This window comes from Colletes gigas, unplaced genomic scaffold (genome assembly GCF_013123115.1).
Source record: "Colletes gigas isolate AHSC1104 unplaced genomic scaffold, ASM1312311v1 Colletes_gigas_Sc00052, whole genome shotgun sequence".
NCBI lineage: Eukaryota > Metazoa > Arthropoda > Insecta > Hymenoptera > Colletidae > Colletes > Colletes gigas.
In genome coordinates, this window is record NW_025106681.1 from 17,605 (window position 1) to 40,468 (window position 22,864).

General features: G+C 32.9%; 1 protein-coding gene across 1 annotated transcript; it reads left to right on the top strand.

Moving 5' to 3' along the window:
• The first annotated feature begins 3,560 nt into the window (after positions 1–3,560).
• On the top strand, positions 3,561–15,198 carry LOC122403429 (homeobox protein rough). The gene is made up of 4 exons (XM_043406952.1): positions 3,561–3,782; positions 7,632–7,890; positions 10,599–10,833; positions 15,018–15,198. The coding sequence occupies exons 1-4, from the start codon at positions 3,561–3,563 to the stop codon at positions 15,196–15,198; spliced, it is 897 nt and encodes a 298-aa protein (XP_043262887.1).
• Positions 15,199–22,864: the final 7,666 nt, after the last annotated feature.

Below are 22,864 nucleotides of genomic sequence, written 5' to 3' on the forward strand. Positions count from 1 at the left end.
CACATTTTCTACAAGAACATCATTCGTAATTCTATTAATGATAGTTTAGAAGATATGAAAATATTTAAAGTATTATTGTCCGATAATTAAATAGTTCGAAACCTCGATTTATAACAGTGTTGGGAAAAAAATTAATCAACGACTGACGATTGAATTACTACTGTTAAATACAATTAACACTTACATTATTTTCAATTATTTATCGCAATTAACATTTAAATTTCTTTCAATTATTAGTTGGAATTAACGACTAAAGTAATAAATAAATAACTTTTTACAAAATGACACGTTAATTATGAGATTTTAACTTTGCTATACATTTTACGATTTTGAAAATGTTTTTCTAGGAGTATTCATACAATTTTCAGTTTAAATTGAATATTAACTTCAATGACAATATTCTAAATTTACTGTAACATTTTACTATAATTAGTAATTATATCATGCAACATTATTAATTTTCATTTCTCAAAAATGATAACCAATTTTTTAAGTTCCTTTCATTTTTCCTACTAACTATAAATGTATGTGGCTGTCCAAAATTAAGAATGGTAAATATTCTTTTTCGAAAATATATTTTTGAAAAAATTGAAATAATCAGTAAGTACATGTATTATTTGTTTAAAAAATATAAAGTATAGATTAGCGAGGCTTTCCCGATAAAAAAAAAATTTTAAATTGACATATAATTCGTTTGATGTATGTAATTGAAAAAAGTCTGAATTTCATCGATTCCTTAGTAATACTGTTATGGTGATGTCACGAAAAGTATAAACATTTTTATGTGTACATTCGTGTATTGTCGGTCTCGTTTGAAGCCGTCGGTAGCTCGAACTGATGCGCAATTAAAATTGAGTAAAATACTAATCTAGATATAAATTTCGAATAACTTATTAATAAATATCAGTTTATATATTACTCGATAAGTAAAAATAAAAATTTTAATTATATTTGAATGAAATATTCGAATAAATATCGCAAATAAACTGCTATACGTTGATTTTATTAATTATCTACTATTCGAATAAAATTTTGCCCATTTCTGTGAGAAAAAAAAAATTGTCCAGATGCATTGATAACATCCAGAAAAATCTTTTTATTATGTTGCTGTGACAATTTATCAAAAAGAACTTTGATATTAATTAATGACTAACTCTACAAATAGTATCATTTTTTAAGTTTGCGACTAATGATATAATATGTCGTAGAACCTTGTGTATCGTAGAGAAATATCGAAGTAATTATTTTTTGATTATTCCTATCGAAATCAGTCAACTATTTTACTAAAATACATGAAAAAAATGTAGGAATAATTACGTAAGTTGAAAACCGTGTAAAAGTTATCACTCCAAAGCGGTAATTACTATAAATTACTAATTAAAACAAACTTTATAGTCATAAATATAGATACACGATTGTTTTCAAAATAATCGTCAGAGTCCATTAAAACCTCAGGGTTTATAATAGTTTTCAATCAATTTAAAATTGAAGAAGTATCGTAAATAAATTATTTTTAAATTTAGGAGACCATAGAGTTTAATAGTTATTTAATTTAATAATGTGTGTTGATGTACATAATTTTTTAAACGCTACGTACATTTTGCTCGAACAATTCAACGAAACAAAAGAGTAAAGAAACGTCTTGTAAATAAAAATATTAAATAGTACAGGAATTATAGTCTACTCGGTAAAAATTCTGTTCTGGTGAGTTATGTCATCAGTAGTTTAATTTTGTACTATACATATAGGACGATTCCATAGTACCACCTTCATTGTTGGTCTTTTTCATTGGCAATATTTTAACTTTGTCAAAATAGTTGTAATCATTTCAATTTTTCCAAAAATATTTATATGTATTTTCATTGTCGTTAATCGTTACACGTTTCTGCATCTTTACTCCTCTTCGAAAAAGAATATTTATCATTTTTAATTTCTAACAGCTACCGTTATAGTTATTAATAGGAATAATTGAAAGAAACATGCGTTAAAAAAATTTCATTTTAAGGAATAACAATTCTTATTCCCTGAAATGAAATTAAAACACTGGGGGCAGCGTTTCGATACTCTGGAACAAATAAAAAAGTATAATTTCTATACTATTTAATATTTTGTTCGTAATATTCATAAATTGCCAGTTTTTGTAATAATACATACATGAAAAACGAAACATAAGTTTTGCATACGATCGGGGATTTCAATTATTTGTTTTAACCGAGTTCAGTTTTCAAATATCTTGATTAAATTATTTTTATTTTTAAAGGAGTACATATTGTTATTTAGACTGCCCTTCTTTGATTTTCCAGATACGTATATTTATATTGTAGTAGTGTACAGTATTCTTTCCATCCAAAAATATTAAAAACTGTGGTTGTTATAGCTGTTTGTTTAATGGCTATTCTAAATAAGATGGCTTCCGCGATTTCATTCGATCCGCTAATCTGATACAGAAATGAATAAAGTATTTTCATTCGAAAGTACTTATTATATAGTTTTTGATACCTATCAAGAACTAGGGAGAAGTCAAAATCTCGATAAATAATAAAATGGTGAAGCTTTAAATTCAGAATTTATATTTTCTATAAACTCTTTAACGACTAACTGGTTCGTCTTCCCGTATTTAAACATTTCTTTGAACCAGCACATTGAGTTTAAATGGAATTGCAACACCTGAGGTAAATCACCTGTCCATTTTTGTAGCTCGTTAAAATTTTTACAGTCCGTGAACGTGTTTTCGCAACAGTTGATGCGCGAAAAGCGTTTGGATCAATCACGACCGCTAATGCTCGTCGCGATTTCACGGTGCAATTACGAATAATAAGGTTCGATTAAAGAATTTCTGTTTCAGTGGCTGTAAACGTCTGCAGATGCCCTTTCACAGAGGGGCGTTACAACGATGACAACGGAATTATCTCAAACCGAAGGGATGGGGGTGGTATTCCCACTCATAGTGGGGAATATCCGTGGAGTAGGGAGTACGGCCACCGAACATCCCTCCTCTCGATTTTCATACTAACCACAAGGAGTCAGTGGACGTTGCAAGCAAACAGGCTCAGATACGCGTGTTACCTGATATCGAGTCATTTTATTCTCCACCTTTCTCTCAGTTATTGTTTCAAAGTGCTTCCACACAATTTTACACCGCCTGTGAATGGTACATGTAACGCACACATATGTACACGGTCGCCCGAGGCCTAGCGTGCGTGCATTTATTCTCCTTTAAAATTTATAAAATTCATAAATTTAACATTCATTTCGATCCCGAAACTCGAACGTGAACTTTCAAGATTGTTCGATTGTGTCTAGGATAAGCAATGTTCAAAGTGATAAAATGAACCACAATGAAAACGTTTTAATGCCGCCGGTATGTCCATGTTCACGGGATTTCCAATTTCCACGCGAGAGTCAAACATCGTTCGACGATGAATTTTGATGAACATTGAGCGAAACAGTTGGATAAACAGTTTTTAAATTTTCTATCATTCTGTAACCAGTTCTGTTTTCAAGTTTTTTTTTCTTTTTGTTATCCCCGAAGACACGGGACGCTACTCGTTGACGATTAAATGTCGACGAAAGCGGAGGGACCGTCATCCCCGCGACGGTTTTTCGCCCGAATTTATGGTCATCTTGAAACGAAAACAGTCGAGAGTAATAATAACGATGATCAGAAAAGGCCTAAAGCAAAATTCAGTCTCGATTTATCCCCGGATATCGTTTCTTGCGATAAAAATACCACGTCCGATGCAGACATCTCCAGTGATTCCCCGAGTAACGAAATTATACAAGTAAGTAGCTAGTCGTATCATTTATTTGACAATTCTACATTGTATAATTGTATTAGTATCCTTAGCTTTGCTATTAATTTCTATCAGAAACGCTTGTTTTTCTTCGATTATTCGCAAACGGCAACATCTATCATAATATTCGCTATTTTTATTAACTATTTAATTCTTGTAATATAGTATACGGAGCGAATCGCGTGACTTGATCCACACAATTTATTCTGTTACTAAATTTTTTGCTAACTGCTTTTTCTCTGAAGTTTTTAAGGTCACCGTTAGTTTTTTATACAGAAACATATATTCGTTTTAGACCTATCTTTTAACAAATTAGGACCAATTTGGCAAGCACCGTTACAAATACTATTTATTTCATCTAAATCTAAAAAAAAACATTCAGAAAAATATTTCTTAAGTTAAGGGAGTATTCTAGTCAAGAATTTCTTTTTGTTTTGGTCTATTTGGAGAATTTTTTTACAAAAAAAGGTTCTTAATTTCAACATTTTGTGTACACATTTATTTATAATTTACGAATGGTGACAATTTTTTTCAAGTGAAAATAATCAAAAGTGACTGAATTATACGGGGTATTCGGCCACCCTTGAGAACAATTTTAATGAGGGATTCTAGAGGCCAAAATAAGACGAAAATCAAGAATACCAATTTGTTGATGGAGGCTTCGTTAAAAAGTTATTGACAATTAAATTCAAAAATTTCAAATCGTTCTGGAAAAATTATTTTCGGTTGCGGGGGTCAATTACAATCATTTTTGGTGAATATACATATCCCCGAAATCCTACGCATTTTCGTGAAAAAAATTCAGTACGGGCGAAATTTTAAACGTTAATAACTTTTTAACAAAGCCACCATCAATAAATTGGTATTCGTGACTTTCGTCTTATTTTGGCCTCTAGAATCTCGCATTAAAATTTTTCCCAGGGGTGGCTGAACACCCTGTATATCATTGAACGAGAAAATTTCCTTTAAAAAAAAATGGCTGACACGATTCCGATCATCCTACTTATTTGAAATGGCAAAATCGAAAGGGTTAGTATGATTGTAATTATGGTGTGAACCAAATAGGAAAGAGAGTAGTGAAAAATTTACAAAACGGTGGAAACACTTTGAATTTTGAATATCAATTTTCTTGGCTCTTTCATGTTTAACGAGCTATAAAAAAACAATAAGGAAATTTTTTTTTATAATTTCGGTTTACACCATAATCGCAATCATACTAATCAGGAATCTTTTTGGTTTTCTCATTTCACATAAGCAGAATAGTCAAAAGTCAGTTTTCATTATTTTCACTTGAAAAATATGTATGCAAAATTTCGAAATTAAGAAACTTTTAAGAGATTTTTGTAAAAAAAATCCCTAAAAATACCAAAAAAATGAATCTCTGGACTAAAGTACCCTCTTAAGCGAAGTTCGAAATGATGTTCATTTACAAAATTTTGAATAAAAAATAACTATTTTATACTTGGCAAAAAACTTTATAATACGATTCACTAGTAATGGAATAAATTAATCTGATCACGTTAAGTGGTTCAACCCTGTAGATTTGCATACGAAAATAGAATTCGAATTATATTTAATTAATAGATGGATTAAAAAACATGAATTTATTAAATAATGAATAAGTAATAAAGTTTTATGCGTTCTATGTAACATGATTCGCATTAAATTTTCACATTAAGGGGGTGTTCTGCTGAATTATTTATTGCATTGCGAGCCTTTGAAAAAATTGATTTTTTGTTACATATTCTTGAAGAGTCTCTTCGTCTTTTCCATATTTTTTTAGTCCGCGAAAGTAACAAAAAAATATTACAAAATTGATAATTAAACGTCAAAGTGTCATCATTTTGTAATTATTGATCTTTTAAAAATGTTAATGTTAGCTATAGACAAACTCATCCTAATCTTCATTTTTCATTTCAAATGTGTACAATGGCTGAAACCATGAAAATCATAAGATGACGTCTTTTTGTTTTATTTTGTACATATTTTACAAATATCAATAAACATGTGAGATATTTTGATAACAAACACTTGAATATTTTCTTGCTTAAAAATGATCAAAAAGGACTTAAAAATACACTGTAATTTACAGTAAAATACCTCCTTAACATTTTAATTGCCACGTCACTCATACATGGGCGAAAGGATTTTCTACTATAGAAATAGAAAAATTAATTTTCGAGATGTTGAGAGAAATAAATTTGGAGAGGATTTGTGAATTTTAGCAAGGTTACAGAAATAAGTACCGAAACAAATTTTAGATTATATAGTTTATAATTGTCTGAAATCAAAATTTTACTCTTAAATAATATTATACAATTTTGATATAATAGTGAACGTGTTAAAGAGAATATTTTCCATATTGCTTTAAACGTACAACTAATGAAGAAAGTAAAAAAAAATCTACGTAAGGTTTAAACACAGCAATAATAATAAAGCAATCGAAAAAGAAACAATTAGCTGTGTAGAAGTACATCACAAATATAAAATAAAAATTTTACATTCTAAGTTTTATTTTTGAGAATATCTTTCGGATAAATATGCGATTAAAAATGCAGTGATGAGTTCGTTATTGGTGCTAGGTGTATTTGTTAACACTTTATGTAGTGCTGATATGAAATCAGAGTTATGTGTTATTCAAATTACTTTGTAAACTTTTTTATTCGCATAATCATTCGAATCGTTTTAATTACATTATTTTATACATTTGAAAATCGATTCTCCGTGTTTGTATGAATTCTTTGTCCCGATTAAATCCGGTATTATTATTGAAAGAGAACGAGTTCGTGTCAGAGATTCGGAGGCACATAAATTATAAACGCATTAAAACACGATTATTTATTAACGGATGGACGACTTCTTCAAAATTCCGTACGTTTATGAAAAATCGAGTCACAATCTAATTCTGAAATCATTTGAAGAAATTTTTTCGAATGGTTTGATACGAGGGCATCAATTTGAAATTACACAATATTATATTTGCATCAACATTTTACTATTTACTTTACTTTACTAGTGCCCGTATAACCCTCATTAGTACCCTGGCTCTTAAATCTGTAATGAAGAATATGATATTAAGAAGCTTTTGAAAGCAAACAGACGTTTCAATTTTTTGAACCGATTTTCTCGAAAACGAAGCTTTGCATGAAACTGTTTTATTGTATATTTCCGATTTATTTTTGCATGAGAAATGATCTTCTTTCAAACTATACCTCGATTCCCCTTAATGCTCATGCCCAAGTCTGACTGCTTTGAAAAACGATATTTGTTTAATTTAACGGTTTAAGGGATGACAATATTAGTTTTTCTTCAAATTATACGTTAGATACAACATTGTAATTAACAAAAACCGCATTTTTATATAGCTTACAAAAACAAGTCCAATACAGGAAACTGATCATTCTTGGTCACCCTGAAAAATATGAGCATTAAGGAGTTAAAGAGCTGAATCTACCCTTTAAAGAAAGTAGAAAAACGTCATACGAACGTCTGTCCTACATATACACCTTAGCTCTTGAGTTACGAATAATTATAGAAAATGTTTGCCTTGTGTATCGTAACTATAAAACCACTCTGAAATTGTCAATTTTTATCTGTTATTGTTAAAATAATGAAAAAGAAAATATGCCATATGCGAAATTGTATTAAGAAACGATATTTTGTCAAGGAAGGCTAAATTTTATTCTATGATTTCTGAACGATTTTTAAATCCGTAGAATAAACAAACGTTTAATGATTGTCTAACAGATAGGAATCGCTGTATTTAAAGTACCCTGTGCATGTACATGTCAGAAATGAAAAGTGTACAATTCGTCAGGATAATGTATTATCGCGTAGGTATCAGGCATGGAAGAGACATTCTCGGGGCGAATCGAAAAGCAGAACACCAACGAAACAAACATACTAATGAACGAAGGAAAAGAAGAAAGCACCGATTTCTCTACTATAAGGTTGCCATTCTTTCACGGACTTTTTCCTAGAGTACCCAGCCTCCCCTTGTCGCAGATCACATATCCGCCTACGCTACCGCCACACTTTCATAATTTGCCATACCATCCGATGCCAGAACATTATTTGCAAGGATTCTCTGCGTTCTGTAAGTACATACATTCTCTTATCCTTGACTGTATTAAAGATACAGTAGCAAGTAGGTAGTAGAAGAAACGCAGCATATTTGGAATACTGTGATGCTATTTTTTAATACCGAATTATCTGAAAAGCTACTAACGTTATTCAATTTGCAACACAGAAAATAACAGGGAATTACCTCTTAACCAATGACATTTGTGAACGGAGTAAATCATTCGATCTATTTATTTGCATATTAATGTTACTGTTTCGTGTATACGCCCTGAGCGCGCGGAAGGCGAGCGCCGTGATTGGTCAGTGTTTTTCGTTAATAATTCAAAAACGAAGCCCCATCCGACATTTTTGCAAAGGAAATTGTTGTTCAGAATCGTCTCAGCTACCCCCTATTTCCGGTTCTTACACTATTTACGGGACACCCTGTATATGTTTCGATCATGTCTAAAATTAGCAATGTGACATGAAATTTTATTCAGAATACCGAATTGGGAAGGATTCCTTTCCTAAAATGTGAATCAACAAATACAAAAGAGGAGGAGAGAGAACGTAGACTTTAATAGTATAAAATATTTTTGTATTTCATAGATTCTGCTTTAATTTTATACACTTATTTTCACGCATCTGAGTCACAAATATTCCCGAGAAAATAACTCATTTAAAAAAATCTAATGGTTTATTTATACATATAAGTTTTTACAAAACTAAGTTTCTTTTCTCTAATATCTGTATCGACGTAGGGTGCTTTCCTTGTAAGGTGCATTTCCTAATATTGTCCTTTGGGTAATAAACAGATTTACATTACCCACTACGTATTCTATACTATCATAAGTAGACTGCGGATGTTTATGCAAATGCATATGTTTCTAGGAAATAGATAAAAAAGTGAAACCTAAATATAAGTTTGTTTCGTCACCAGAGGTCCTTAAAAATATATTTTTTACAAAAGCACATGTCATATTGCATTTCTTTTAATAAAATTAATGCTTATACATATAAGGCTTCTGAATACCTATTTCAGTCTATTAATTCAACGTTTGTACACGATAGTCGTGGTAGAAAGGACAACACACCTATTTGTACATTTCGTATTTACCTATAGTGAATCATTAATGGTAACAGTTCGTAGATGCTACGAATAGCATTAATTAGTAATTGTAAATTATTCTTGGCAAATGTGTAGGTTCTATGGAAACGAATTTTATGAAGTCAGATTGTTAAAGAACCTAAAACAATTAAAGTATGCTACTTCAGCAAATTCAATGCCCGAATCACATGTTGTAATATTGAGCGTCCGGTTTCAGCTTATAAATTGACTTTAAACGATAAACGTCATCAATTAATTCTTGAAAAAATACTCGTAACATATTGTAATTTAAATTATAATTGATTATTATTATGTTTAAGTAATAAAATTATTTGAACGTATTTTGAATATATTTTTCATAGTCCTGTATATTTTGGCATATTATTGATACGTATTTGACATATGTCACTTACATTTATTGACATAAACAGATGTATTCCCAACATTTCGTAATATATTTTATTCTGTTTAGATCAGAAGTTATTATTATCGACAGACGAATTGAAATTCGTTTAATATCCGTTTTCTTATCTATTTTTCTCTATTTGAATTGGTTTGATAATAGCTTATGTTTGAGTATTTTGCTCTTCACCTAAAAATTTGACAGTGGCACGTGTTATTACAACAAGCATACGTATACGCGCGCGTTTGAGAGGATTTATCCCGCTTCGCCACCTCGTAGCGATATTGTGATGAGATTATGAAGCACAGTTGGCCGCATCTCAATATGGAATATACATCGCTATATTTCCTCAAACCCAACTCTGTTCGCCTGCCCCTTAAGCTGTTGTCACAACAAGGCAGACAAAGAATCATCGATTCGCTAAATAAAACATACAGTATAAATGCAGCACACGAATGTAACTGTTAAGATTTTCAGCTTTAATATATTTCCTTTTATAATGAACATTTTTGTTGAGCGAGTCTTCTACCATGAACCATTGAAAAAATCGATTTTTCCTTTTTTTAATTTTCTTAAAGAACATACTTTCGAAAACATATTTGCACAGGTTTGTGGGCTCGAATTCCTAAAAAATAATGAAGTTACAGCTGTTCGAAAGATCGACACAAAAATTTTCATTTTTTATATCATTTCGACTCCGAAATAGAAAGATAAACAAACTATAAAATATTGTCATTTTTTGTTCTAGTATCTGCAATAGCCAAATTCATTTCTAGTAAACAAATGGTTGCAATCATGGGCACTGTGGAACGACGTTTTTTAAAAGCGGCTATATTTGGTTTTAACTCAACAAATTTTAGAATATTATTCAAACAGGTGTAAATAAACCTTGTAAAACTGTAAAAAGTGTTATGGGACAGACGAAGTATATGATTTGAACGATTCAATACTTGTTAAAAAAAAGTTTTCTTATTCTCCAATTTACATCGATAACATTAAAATTACGGTTCGCCAACAAATATCAATCTCTAACAAGTTATTTGTTACTATTATTCGTGATATTACAAACTATATAATATCATTACTTTTGAAGATTCTTTTATATTCCAACTTATTGATAGTATTCCATATATGGTGTTTTTCCTCTACTATGAATTCGATGTATGAATTTGCACAGTAACGTGCAATAGAATGTTTTATTTTAAACAGTTTGTATGTTTATGTTGGATAGTAGCTCGCAGAAGGAGAAAAGAAGGACGACCACGAAGACAAAGAACAACTTTCAGTGGTGAACAGACATTAAGACTAGAAGTCGAGTATCGAAGAGGGGAATATATTTCTAGAGGACGAAGATTTGAACTCGCTACGTCTTTGTGTCTGACAGAAACACAAATCAAAATTTGGTTTCAAAATCGACGTGCCAAGGACAAAAGAATTGAAAAGGCACACCTTGATCAACACTATCGGTAACTATGTACTCTATGTATTGAGTATTTGATTAAACTTTACACTAGAAGTAACAATTTTGTGAAAATGTATAAATATGTTAAATGGTAAATATTTATCAGCTTAAACTTCTTACTCTGTAAAAATTGAAGAAAGAAATATTTAATTGAAGAATTATATATACATATAATAATAATAAGACCTCTCCCCAAATTAATCTACGAAAAAGATACATAGAATAAAATAGATATTATCAACAAAAATCTAATTACACAATACCCTATTTCGTTAAGGGGGTATTCTAGCGTGAAGTGCGTTTTTTAAACTTCCTTGGGGAATTTTATGCAAATAAACACATTTTGCAGCCTTTACAAGATTTATGTATACATGTTTTTGTGATATTTCAAAATTTGTTAGGCAAAAGAAAGTTAAAATTGGTGGCACTGCATACTCTCAAATACAGTCGCTTTTAAACAAGGTCGTTTCACGGTGTCCACAATTTTATAGAAATATACAAAACAAAAATCAATTAATCAATATAATACCAAGCTAAAAGGAAATAACAGACTTTTGAAAAACTGTATAATTAAAGAACAAATAACACAATACTAATACTGAATGGATGAGAATGGAAGAATACAGTCACTCTATACAGGATGTTCGGCCACCCCTAAGAAACATTTTAATGTGAGATTCTAGAGGTCAAAATAAGACGAAAATCAAGAATTAGTTAAAAAAAGTTATGATTTTTTAAATATATGCATGAAATTTCGGGGAAACATTTCTGGCCACACAGTACATTTTCGGTAAGGAATTTTTTTTCTCCTAAGTGGGTAGGATTTCAGGGGTATGTCTATTCACTAAAAACGATTGTAATTGACCCCCGCAATCAAAAATAGATTTTCCAGAACGATTTGAAATTATTTAATTCTGTTGAAAAATTTGTCCACCTACTCGAATTTTTTTTCTCGAACGTGTGTAGGATTTCGGGGATATGCCTATTCACCAAAAATGATTGTAATTGACTCTCACAACCAAAAATAATTTTCGGACAATCAAGCGGCTTTTATTAATTCTCGTGAAAAAACGAAAAGAAGCTTTTCCTAGCACGATGCAAAGAAACGTAATTTTTTGTCACACGATCGTATGTGTCTAATTGTATGGCAAAAGGTAGCACACCTACATTCGGTTTTAGTTTCCATACATAAGGAAAAGCCACGAATTATGACTCACTCCTATGTTATACGCGATGTTTCATAATAAATTGAATGATAGTATTATTATTTTACACTAAAGGAATTATAATTTCAGTACAAAATTTTGGTCAATGAATTTCGAATAAGACGATACAAGTACATTTGATTCTAATGCGAAATTAAAATGTGGCACGTGTTCTAGTTGCCCAATCACGCTAAAATTTGGCATAAAATTTCTTTATCAAGAGTCACAATCTATGAGGGTGCATCAGAAAAAGCTAAAACAAAAATGTTGACCCCTGTAGCTACGGACCACCCTAATGGTGGCTCAACTTCCATAAATGAAATAGCACTTATTCCATCTGGACGGCGAGAGACGAAACTCAGTACATACACTCCCAGCCAAAAAGATAGCACATGTATGCAATCTTTAATTTCTCACTGACCACACGTACAATTTTGGGTTTGTAACACATAATATAGTAAGCTTACGAGCTCAGAACATGCGGATCGCTGCAAAGATGTCGCGGCATCACGGCATTTTGTTTACAAAACAGAAACAGTGTTGTATATGAAGGACGAAATGATAGTACACTTATAAAGTAATAAACATTTATTTAATTTATTATCAATCTATATAATTATTCATTAATTGTTTAATAATGAGTACATCCTCCTTTATTTTCTATGATTTCAATCATTCTATTTGGTAACGATTTAAATAATTTTTGAATATTTTCTTGATTTAAATTGCTCCATTCCGCGACAATAGCTTCTTTTAGTTCGTGGACATTCTCGTATTGTTTCCCATGTTTGTAAACTGCTTGACTGAGTTGACTCCAATAATTTTCGATAATATTAATATCCGGTGAGCGCGCAGGTCATGATAAAACACGTATCTTTTCTTTTTCAAAATAGGTTTTTACAAGTTTTGCAGTATGTACCGCTGCATTATCCTGCTGATACAATGAATCCAGACCCAGATATACGTAGGGCATGCTTTGTTATTTGTTGCTTTATCAAATCCAAATAATATTTACTGTTCATTTTTCCATGAATAAATTTTATTTCCGTCTTACCGAAGTAACCGATGGCCGCCCACACCATTACTCCACCACCGCCCATTGCTCGCCGAATTTTTGACAATTTTTCTTTTCTTAGATCGTGGAAATAATAGTTTAAACCATCAGGTCCATCTAAATTAAATTTTTTTTCATCGGAAAATATCACTTTTCGCCACTTCTTCTTTCAGTGTATTCGATCTTTGGCAAATTGTAAACGTTCTTGTTTGTGCCGTGGAATTAATGCAGGTTTCTTTTTTATTTTTAGTCTTCTAATGTGCTTGCATGATTGTAATACACGACGAACACTTGAAACACTTGCATTGACGCCAGCCTTTTGCATGATTTGTTTTGTTGTACACTGGGTATTGGAAGCTATACGCAAAACAGTTCGTTTATCCCGTTGTGACAACGATGATGGTCTTCCACTACTCTTCTTTTTACCATAATTTTCCACGTTTTTAAGTAAATTATAAATTACCTTTCGACTTCTGCTAGTTATTTTCGAAATTTTAGATACTGATAAATTTTGCCTTTTCAGTTCAAGAATATGCTTTATTTCTGATGTCGTTAATTTTTTCCCCCGTCCCATTCTTGTAAATTACTAGGCAATACTTTCGCGTCTTGAATACCTAAGAGATCGCGAAATACTGAGCAGTTTATAAACATGTAGACGGAGTGTGCTATCATTTCGTTCCTAGAATACAACACTGTTTCTGTTTTGTAAACAAAACGCCGTGATACCGCGACCTCTTTGCAACGATCCGCATGTTCTGAGCTCGTAAGCTTACTATATTATGCGTTACAAACCCAAAATTGTACGTGTGTCAGGGAGAAATTAAAGATAGCACACATGTGGGAGTGTATTTGCATACGTATTTACTATACTGTTAACCAAAAAATCTTTTAGATACATGATATTTCGTAACAGTAATTAAGAAAAAATCATACAAAATGAGGCAGTCGAAACTGGTTAGCACTTCGATCTTTATAAATATTATTTTCTCTAGAACAGGAATGACCAATTGGGCATCTCGCGGGCTCGGGCTCCCGCCATTGACCCAAGACAAAGCTCCGGGCACTTCGTGCAAATGACATCGCAGCAAGAAATGACGGGTGGGAATTGACTGCAGTAGTAGGGATGCAACAGTCGTACGCTTAACACTGACGGCCGCTGTACGTATGTGTGATTCCGATCACTCTGATTTCCGGCCGCTATGACATCGTCCACTCAATTTATATCATCTTTATATTATCTCAAGTTACAAGTTATGCCTTACTTCGATGTACATAAACCCAGAGGCGGATTTAAACTTTTGCCACCCCAGGCTATCATGTTTTTGCCGTCCCACAATAACAAGAAAAAGTAAGGGAAGGTGAACCATAACAAAAACTTAAAATGCTAGATCTAAAAGTATTCGTTAAGAAAATTTATTATTTCTTATTTTTAATTTTTAAATATTTACTATTTATTATTTAAAATTTTTCCTAAAATGGTTGTTGCACTGGACTACAGTCTACTCAGCTTGTACCTAAATCCGCCTCTGCGTAAACCAGTCACTTTAGGGAAATGCATCAAGTCGAGATATAAAATACTGTGACGATAGTAGCGGCCGTCAAAGTGTTAAGACTTTAGAGTCGTGTGAATCATCGTATCTAGGATTAATTACTTTTCCTAATACAGGGTGTAACGCAGTGGTTCTTAACCTGTGACCCAAGGATCTCGAAGGGACTGTAGATATGTAGATATCTGAGGATATGTGAATTTAATAATTTTATTTAATCTATCTTAAGTCCCTTGTGAAACCGTGCAACTTTTATTTAGAAATATTTCTCTCTAAAGATAATAATATTAATTTAAAGCGAAGTTGCAATTTTAAGTGCTTCATTTTGTATGTAAGAAAAACTATAATTAAATTAGTACTTAAGAGATTTTATATGTTACAGGTACTTTGCAGTTTCTAATGGACTGGTAAACTTGCCAGTTTATGGCAGGGATAAGTTCTGTGAGTTCTGCTCCAGTAAAGAAGCATTTAGGTCCGCAGCCAATCATTTGTGTGTTTCAATAAATCCTGCTAATGGAACTTTTATAAAACAGCCGAACTATAATAGTAGTGGAAGTGAATAATCTGACAACGCATCAAATACAATGTCTCTGATCTAAAGTTTTTGTGAAAATAAATTCAAATTATATGATAAATTTTAGAAAAAGCTTATTGTGCCTTTTATATTTACTTATTAAATATACACACAGAAAAGAAAGTTACAACACTATTAGCACAGACGAGGTATACGAGTAGACCTTTACCCCATTACCATTTTCGTGTTATTTGCAACGTTACCAACAGATTTAGAAATACATAAACATAAGAGGAAGCGAGACAAAAAATGAAATTGCATAAATTTTAGTATTTTTTAACGAAATGAAAGTTGTACGGTCCAGAATTGAGCATCAATCGATTAATTTCATTGGAATAACCAATCGATTGAGATTATTTAAAGATTTCATAATTATTAAAATACGTAAGGATCTCATTGATAAGTACACCGCAAATCCTCTATTTTTTATTTTAAATTGTAATCTATTATTTATTTAAAAACTAACTCGGCAAAAACTTATTTGCGAGTCGAGCTCGGTGTTATCAGACTGCACACCGGGGCGAAGAACATATGTGAAACTATAAAAAAAACGCAGCCATTAGCTCATATTATTTACTATGGAATTGATATAATTATTAATTACATAGTAAATAATATGACCCAGGTCTCACCGCGTGGAGGTTGCTGCGAATGGAGACCCACCCTAGCCTCGCCCCAACCACCCTTCCTTTGGCGAGGAATTCGAATACCTATCCAAGGGAGAAGCTATCGAAAAGTTAGAAACAAACTACAAAGGTCGAGTTCTTAAAACAACTACCCAATGAAGAGGTGAAGAACCTAACAAAATGTCAGTACATGTGAGATGATACACATGTTTTCTAAAAACGAAATTGAAATGTGTAACTGCACGCACGAACTCTGACCGATGAAGAGATCAAAAACCTAACAAAATGTTGATACATGTGAGATAATCCAGCACATGTTTTCTAGAAACAAAATTGTAATGTGCAACCGCACGTACGAATCCTGATTATTAAAGTACCAATATGTACTTTATTATTAATTGTTCCTTCAGAAATGGATGCTTTAATTATGACAGTGCCTAGTAAGACACTGAAGATCCAACCAGAAATGTGCAACTGCACGTATGGACCTTGCATATTAAAATACTAATATGTACCTTAATATTAATCATTCCCACTTAAATGTACGCACACGTTTCAGTAGTATTTAATAAAACGCTGGAGAACGCTTATATCTACATATACATTTGTACTTATATTTTAACGCAATCTGTGGAAACGAAGAAATACGAGGAAATATTTTCTTCTTGATGTCTTCATCAATCCCACGATGTTTTTCTAAAACATACACTCATATACAACAAATATAGCCAATATAAAACGAAAATATGACAAGATATTTTCTTCTTGGTGTCTTCGACAATCCCACGATGTTGCCTTGAAACAAAAATTCATATCCAATAAATATAACTCATATAAAACAAAGAAATATGAAAAGATATTTTCTTCATGGTGTCTTGGTTAATCCCACGATGTTTCCCTGAAACATAAACTCAGACAATAAATAAAATTGTATGAAATATTTCTCTAAGAGCAATCAAGATGGAATCCGTGTACCATTTCCAATTCCATTCTTCAATGATTATATATTCTGTAACAAGAACTTGTTCAAAGGATTAATAGCTGAAATGAAAGTGTATTAGTGAACGCAGAAAAAAATAATTATATACCGTCAAGATAGACTAATGGTAATCGATCATAGTAAAAGTGATATTATAAAATTAATATTTGAACTAAAGCTTCCACGAGTGAAAGTTGATATTAAAAATTTTTAAAACATAAATATTACGTGAAATTGAATGAAAAGTTAAATTCGTCTCAAATTTTATTCATTTGTTACCGTAGATTTTATTTTTCGTTTCCTTTATGAAATAAAAAATTTTTCAAGACATATACATTGCAATAATTATATTTTACTGTATCGAAAACTAAATTAGGTTCGTACGAAAAACGCAATAACGAACGAAAATGTCGATTCTATGCGGAAATTAACTCTCGATATGAAATATCGAATTGCAATTTGCATACCCTTTTGATGCAAGCATTCTATTTTCCATCAATTAAAACAATGATCGCGAACAAACTTTGATTTATGCAAAGAATACAGAATATTTATAAAAAATTCACTATTTACAAATAACAATTGGGTTGCAAAGGTTATTATATCTCGTAAAAATTATCAACTCTAATAATGAATAATTAGTGATATACATATACAGGGTGTTCGGCCATAGTAGTTAGTGCCTGAAAGGATTAATTGTGGATACTTGTGGACACTGTGGACAATCGTGGGGCGTGTATAATCGCATGTGGGTGATTTTTGTTCACAACATTGTGTATTGGAACTGGCATTCACCCTTTCTCTGTGAAAATCTCGTCGGACGAGTTTTGATATGCCCTTCTGGATTTTCATAAGACAGGTTGAATCTTATTCAACGTAAGGTGTTCGCATTCCCATAAGTGGACAAAAATCTAAGGCTGTCGATAATGTCGGTAAGCAGAATTTTTCATGCTGCGTGAGAACCACTAGCACTCGCCTGCCGCAACCGTCCGCGCGAACCAGCTGTTTAGCGGATTGTCATTCTACAGGCGGAACTTTAAATGTTAATAACTTTGCAACGAAGCCTCCATCAACAAATTAGTATTCTTGATTTTCGTCTTATTTTGGCCTCTACTATCGCTCATTAAAATTTTTGCTAGAGGTGGCCGAACACCCTGTATATATTGGAATCATAAATTCAATCTACAATAAAATTAATCATAATATAGAATTTATAAATGCATCACAAATCTGCGATAAAAATACATTTACATAAATTACAGATTTTAACACATTATAAAGAATAAAACAATTGGTCTATTTTCAACAGTATTTTCAAGCAGTATTTCTTTTGAGAAATATTTAAAGAAAAGATATATTTCAGATAGTTGGAATAAACGTCCACTCGTCTTAAATTCAAACAACCCGTGAGTGGACCATTGTTTCTTTCGCAACGCTAATTTATAAAATAAAAAACTATACGCGAATGGTGCTTGTTATTCGTAAAATGAACCATACAGGGTTCCTTTGTTAATTAAATCGCGTGCACCTATATTCAATCATGCGCAACACTAATTTTTAGTTTTTTAGTTTTGGCCAGCTTTTGGGCATTGGATCGCAACTCTAATTAATAAAAAACGCGACAAGATCGCAACGCTAGTTTATAATAGAAAAATTCCAAACGCGATTTATAACAATAAAAGCAACCGCGAATGGTGATTATTCGCAACACTACCCTGAAAAGGAAATGCGAAAAATAGGAATTCGCAACTCTACAAGCAAACGCGATTATTGGATATTCGCAACTCTATCTTTAATGGAAATATATTTATGTTTCGCAACACTAATTCAAATCACGTTTTGCCCAAAAGTGCTGGATCAGGTGCTGGCGTCATCAGTTGTAGCTACAAACATACATGCACAAAGTAAACTAACTACATCAAGCTACTTCAAATAGAGTGGCACATATGGGGATGAAGTTAGACGTTTTAAATATCGCAACACTACGGGGCAACAACGCGATAAATCAACAATCGCAACGCTAATTTATATTAGAAAAAATTCCAAACGCGACTTGTAACAATAAAAGCAACCGCGAATGGTAATTATTCGCAACGCTACCCTGAAAAGCAAACGCGAAAAATAGTGATTCGCAACTCTACGAGCAATCGTGTTTATCAATAATTCGCAACGTTACTTTTAAAGCAAACTCCCGGTACCTAAGTTTGCATGAAAACAATCGCGAATGGTAATTATTCACAACACTACCCTGAAAAGGAAACGCGAAAAATAATAATTCGCAACTCTAAAAGCAAACGCGATTATTGGATATTCGCAACTCTATGTATATCATAACCGCGAGTTATGGGGAGGGATGGCTGGCATGTATGGTGCAATCATGTACCATCAGGTACATGCATACGTGAGCCAGCCAGAAAAATAAACTAACTACAACTACAGACGAGTTAAGTGACAAAGTAGTAACAGGAATGATTTTCCATCCTCATCCAAGGATGAAGATGAAAAGCCATTTGTTGTAGCCCACTCTTGAGACATTTAGTCAGGGCCTCTTCAACTCATGGAGTCTTTTCTTTCTTCGGCGGTCCTGCCGATGCCTGAAACTTACTTAAGACTGGACTCGAGATTTTGTGCAATACGTAGTCTTCCAACAATATACGAATTGTTGCAAGAGCATACGTGGTGAATCTCGAGCGGAACGAACGTTTCGAAAGGGACCTAATCACGACCGCGAGCGCGAGAGTGCGACTTTAAGAGTCGCGCGATCCGAGGAGTCTAAAATAAAGCCGAAACAAACAGAATACACCGTTTGAATCAGCAAGATTTCTACTCTCGAAATCGTAACTACAGGAACAGAACTGCCACGCGAAAACGCGCCTACCCGAATTACTAATGTGGACAGTCCTGCCCTGACCCTACCTACTTAGGTTTAAACACACACACCAGAGAATAAGTTACCTACCTACCTAACACTATATTTAAAAAAATGCAAAACTCAGTCTCTCAAACAAACACTCCACGGTTCTCATTCTCAATGTCCGGGCGCGACCTAAACTAGAGAGGACTCACCGGGGTTCCTCAGACACCCGGACATAACTGACTTCATTCACACACTAATTGTGGGCGTACAAGTTTCTGGGGTGGACTGACAAGGGCTAGTGATCTTTGCGTACTTATATTATATGTATACATAAATATTTGTATAGAACGTTTTAATATATGGAATATAGTCTTTAATAAAATATATTGTATGGATGTATCATTGAAGATTGAAAAGTATTAAGATTTAAATCCATTAAGATCAACAGTTTTCAAATAAATGGTAAATTGAAATTTGATATTATTATTACAATTGATAAAAATCTAATGTTATAATATTCTGTATGTAAATGACAATTATAAAACATTTGAAACGACGCACTTCCACAACCTAACCACAACACACACATGTGGAGAATGGTCGCGCACGATTCACTAACCAATGTCAGTCGTCAACATGTTGAATTATTATAAATAAAGTCATGGTGTCCCGTTGCCTTCGCTCATGTAAACTGCACCTGGGCGTGTGCATGAACTTGGACAACGAACACGGAAAGATTACTCTGAAAATCCTGACTAAAAAGAGTTGTCAATTAAACATAGCTAAACGGTAGTTTTTATTTAATTTTTAGTCAAAAAAACTCGACTTGTTATATCAAACATATCAACAATAAAATACATTAATATTGAATTAATTTATTTGAAAATTGAAATATACTATTGAAATAAATTTAATAAATCATTCTATAAAAAATTCAACAATCCATAATCGATTCTGTCGCAAAGTAAATTTTTAAAAAGTTGAAACTAGTATACAATACATGTTACCTTGACTCAAAAATCGATCAGTCGCGAAATGTCTTCTTGCAGATAAAATACATTAAATACGATCAATATTTAAGAATTATATTAATATTATCAAAATTACTGTATAATGTTACAGTAATTAATATTTATATTCTACTCCATTTTTGCATTATATCAATTCATATTCTATTCAATCTATAATTCATGCAAAGTTAATAAAAATATTTCATATACAGGGTATTTCACCTAACTTGACCACCTTAAATATATCGCTTATTTTGTATGATAGAAAAAAAAGTCAAGGGGAGAAAGTATTCTGTTCGAAGGCGCCAATACGGTGATGGATCGAATTTTTTTTTCAAGGTCATTTTTTCGAGATTTCAAGGTCATCGTATTTTTTTTAAATGGGACCACATATTTTCGCTACAACAGTCTTATAGCTTATAAAAAGACGAATCCAACGATGTGCGATATGTTGACCTTCACGTGACCTTTAGCGAAGGAATTATGAAATGTTTGTCAGTAACTTCAGTACGCGTTCGGAGACGGTAAATGAAGGAATTTCAATTTCATTGAAACAGTGTACCGTGTAATTGTTTCTGGTGCTTATAAATAGATATTCATATTCTCCTTTCAACGGTTGAAGTATGTTTACAAGCATTATTATTGTAAGAGGGGAATGACCGAAGCGGGTCAATAGCGCGTTGTCAAAAAGCCGCGACGTACACAACAAGTTGCGGTATCGATAGCAGTGTAATAAGATTCTCCATCATGTACACTACAGCAGAAAAAGTGGAAATGATTTTATGATCGCCGGATCTTACGCCACTTGATTTCTTTCTGTGGGGGCATCTAAAAAATACAGTTTACAATGATATTCCCACAACAGCAGAAAACATGCGACAAAGGATTCTACATGCATGTAGATCAATTACTGTAGAACAACTGAAAAATGTTCAGCAAGAATTTATTTACCGCCTCCAAAAATGTATCCAGGTTCATGGTGCACATTTTGAACACTGTTGAGATATTACAATGTCTATCCTCGACCGTTATGGTTTTCCTTATGTATGTGTGTGCTGGAACATTCTCGTCTTTCTATCGATCGGGGAACCATGCAGACGGAAAGTCCCCGTTAGGTCTTTGTTTTCAAAAAATGCGTTACCGGGCGGCTGCAGCGTGGCACGCGCCAGTCAGTCCTTCCAGAGCCTCGAATGATCACGGACTTTATTTTCTTCATATTTAATTAAATCAAACTCTTTTACCTTTCGGTTCTTTTATTGAATATCCTAACCACAATAGGTTATGGGCCCAGAGTCTTTCGCGTGTTGAATCGTTGGTGGTGGTTTGATAGTGTTAAAAGTTGTCGCTGTTGAGTTTGTTCTTTTTGTTCTGTGCGGTGTGATAAGGTTGTGCTCGCGCCTGGTGATAAAAATGGCTGAAGCGAAGCTGTACTACCTTCACCGTTTTAATGGGCAGAACTATCAACTGTGGAAGCGACATATGGAAATCTACATGGTTGAAAATAAACTGAAACCGTATATCGACGGCTCGTCTCCTAAGCCTGAAACAGAAACGGAAGTTGCATCTTGGATTCAAAAGGATGCTGAAGCACAGGCTTTCTTAATGAAGGGCCTGGAATTAGATCAACTAAGACACCTGACAGATTGTTCAACTGCTGCTGAAATGTGGGCAAGATTGCGTACAATATACGCTGAAAAGTGTGATCAATCGGTACAGACGCTTCTGGATCAATTTATAAATGCAAAGATGAATCCAAAGGAATCGGTTGCAGATCATATTTCAAACATAGTTTCTCTCGCTCAGCGACTCAAGGACATGAATATGGAACAAAAGGCTCCTGTTGTTATTGCAAAAATTTTGTCCAGTCTACCTACCAAATATGATAATGTTCGCACAGCTTGGTATGCTGTACCGCGGGCTGAGCAAACTATTGACCGACTAACAGATCATTTAATAAATGAAGAAATGTTGTTGAAAATGCGAGATGTACAAGTATCTCACGAAGAACCGGAAGCGGCCTATTATGCAAAAGGACGTCGGAAAAATTACACTCACGGTGTTGTCCATGATTCAAACAATACTACAAAAAGAAATAATAAATGCCATTTCTGTGGGAAAGCTGGTCATTGGGCTCGTGACTGTCTACGGAAAAAGGCACGTGGCTATAGAGGTGGTCATTCTTT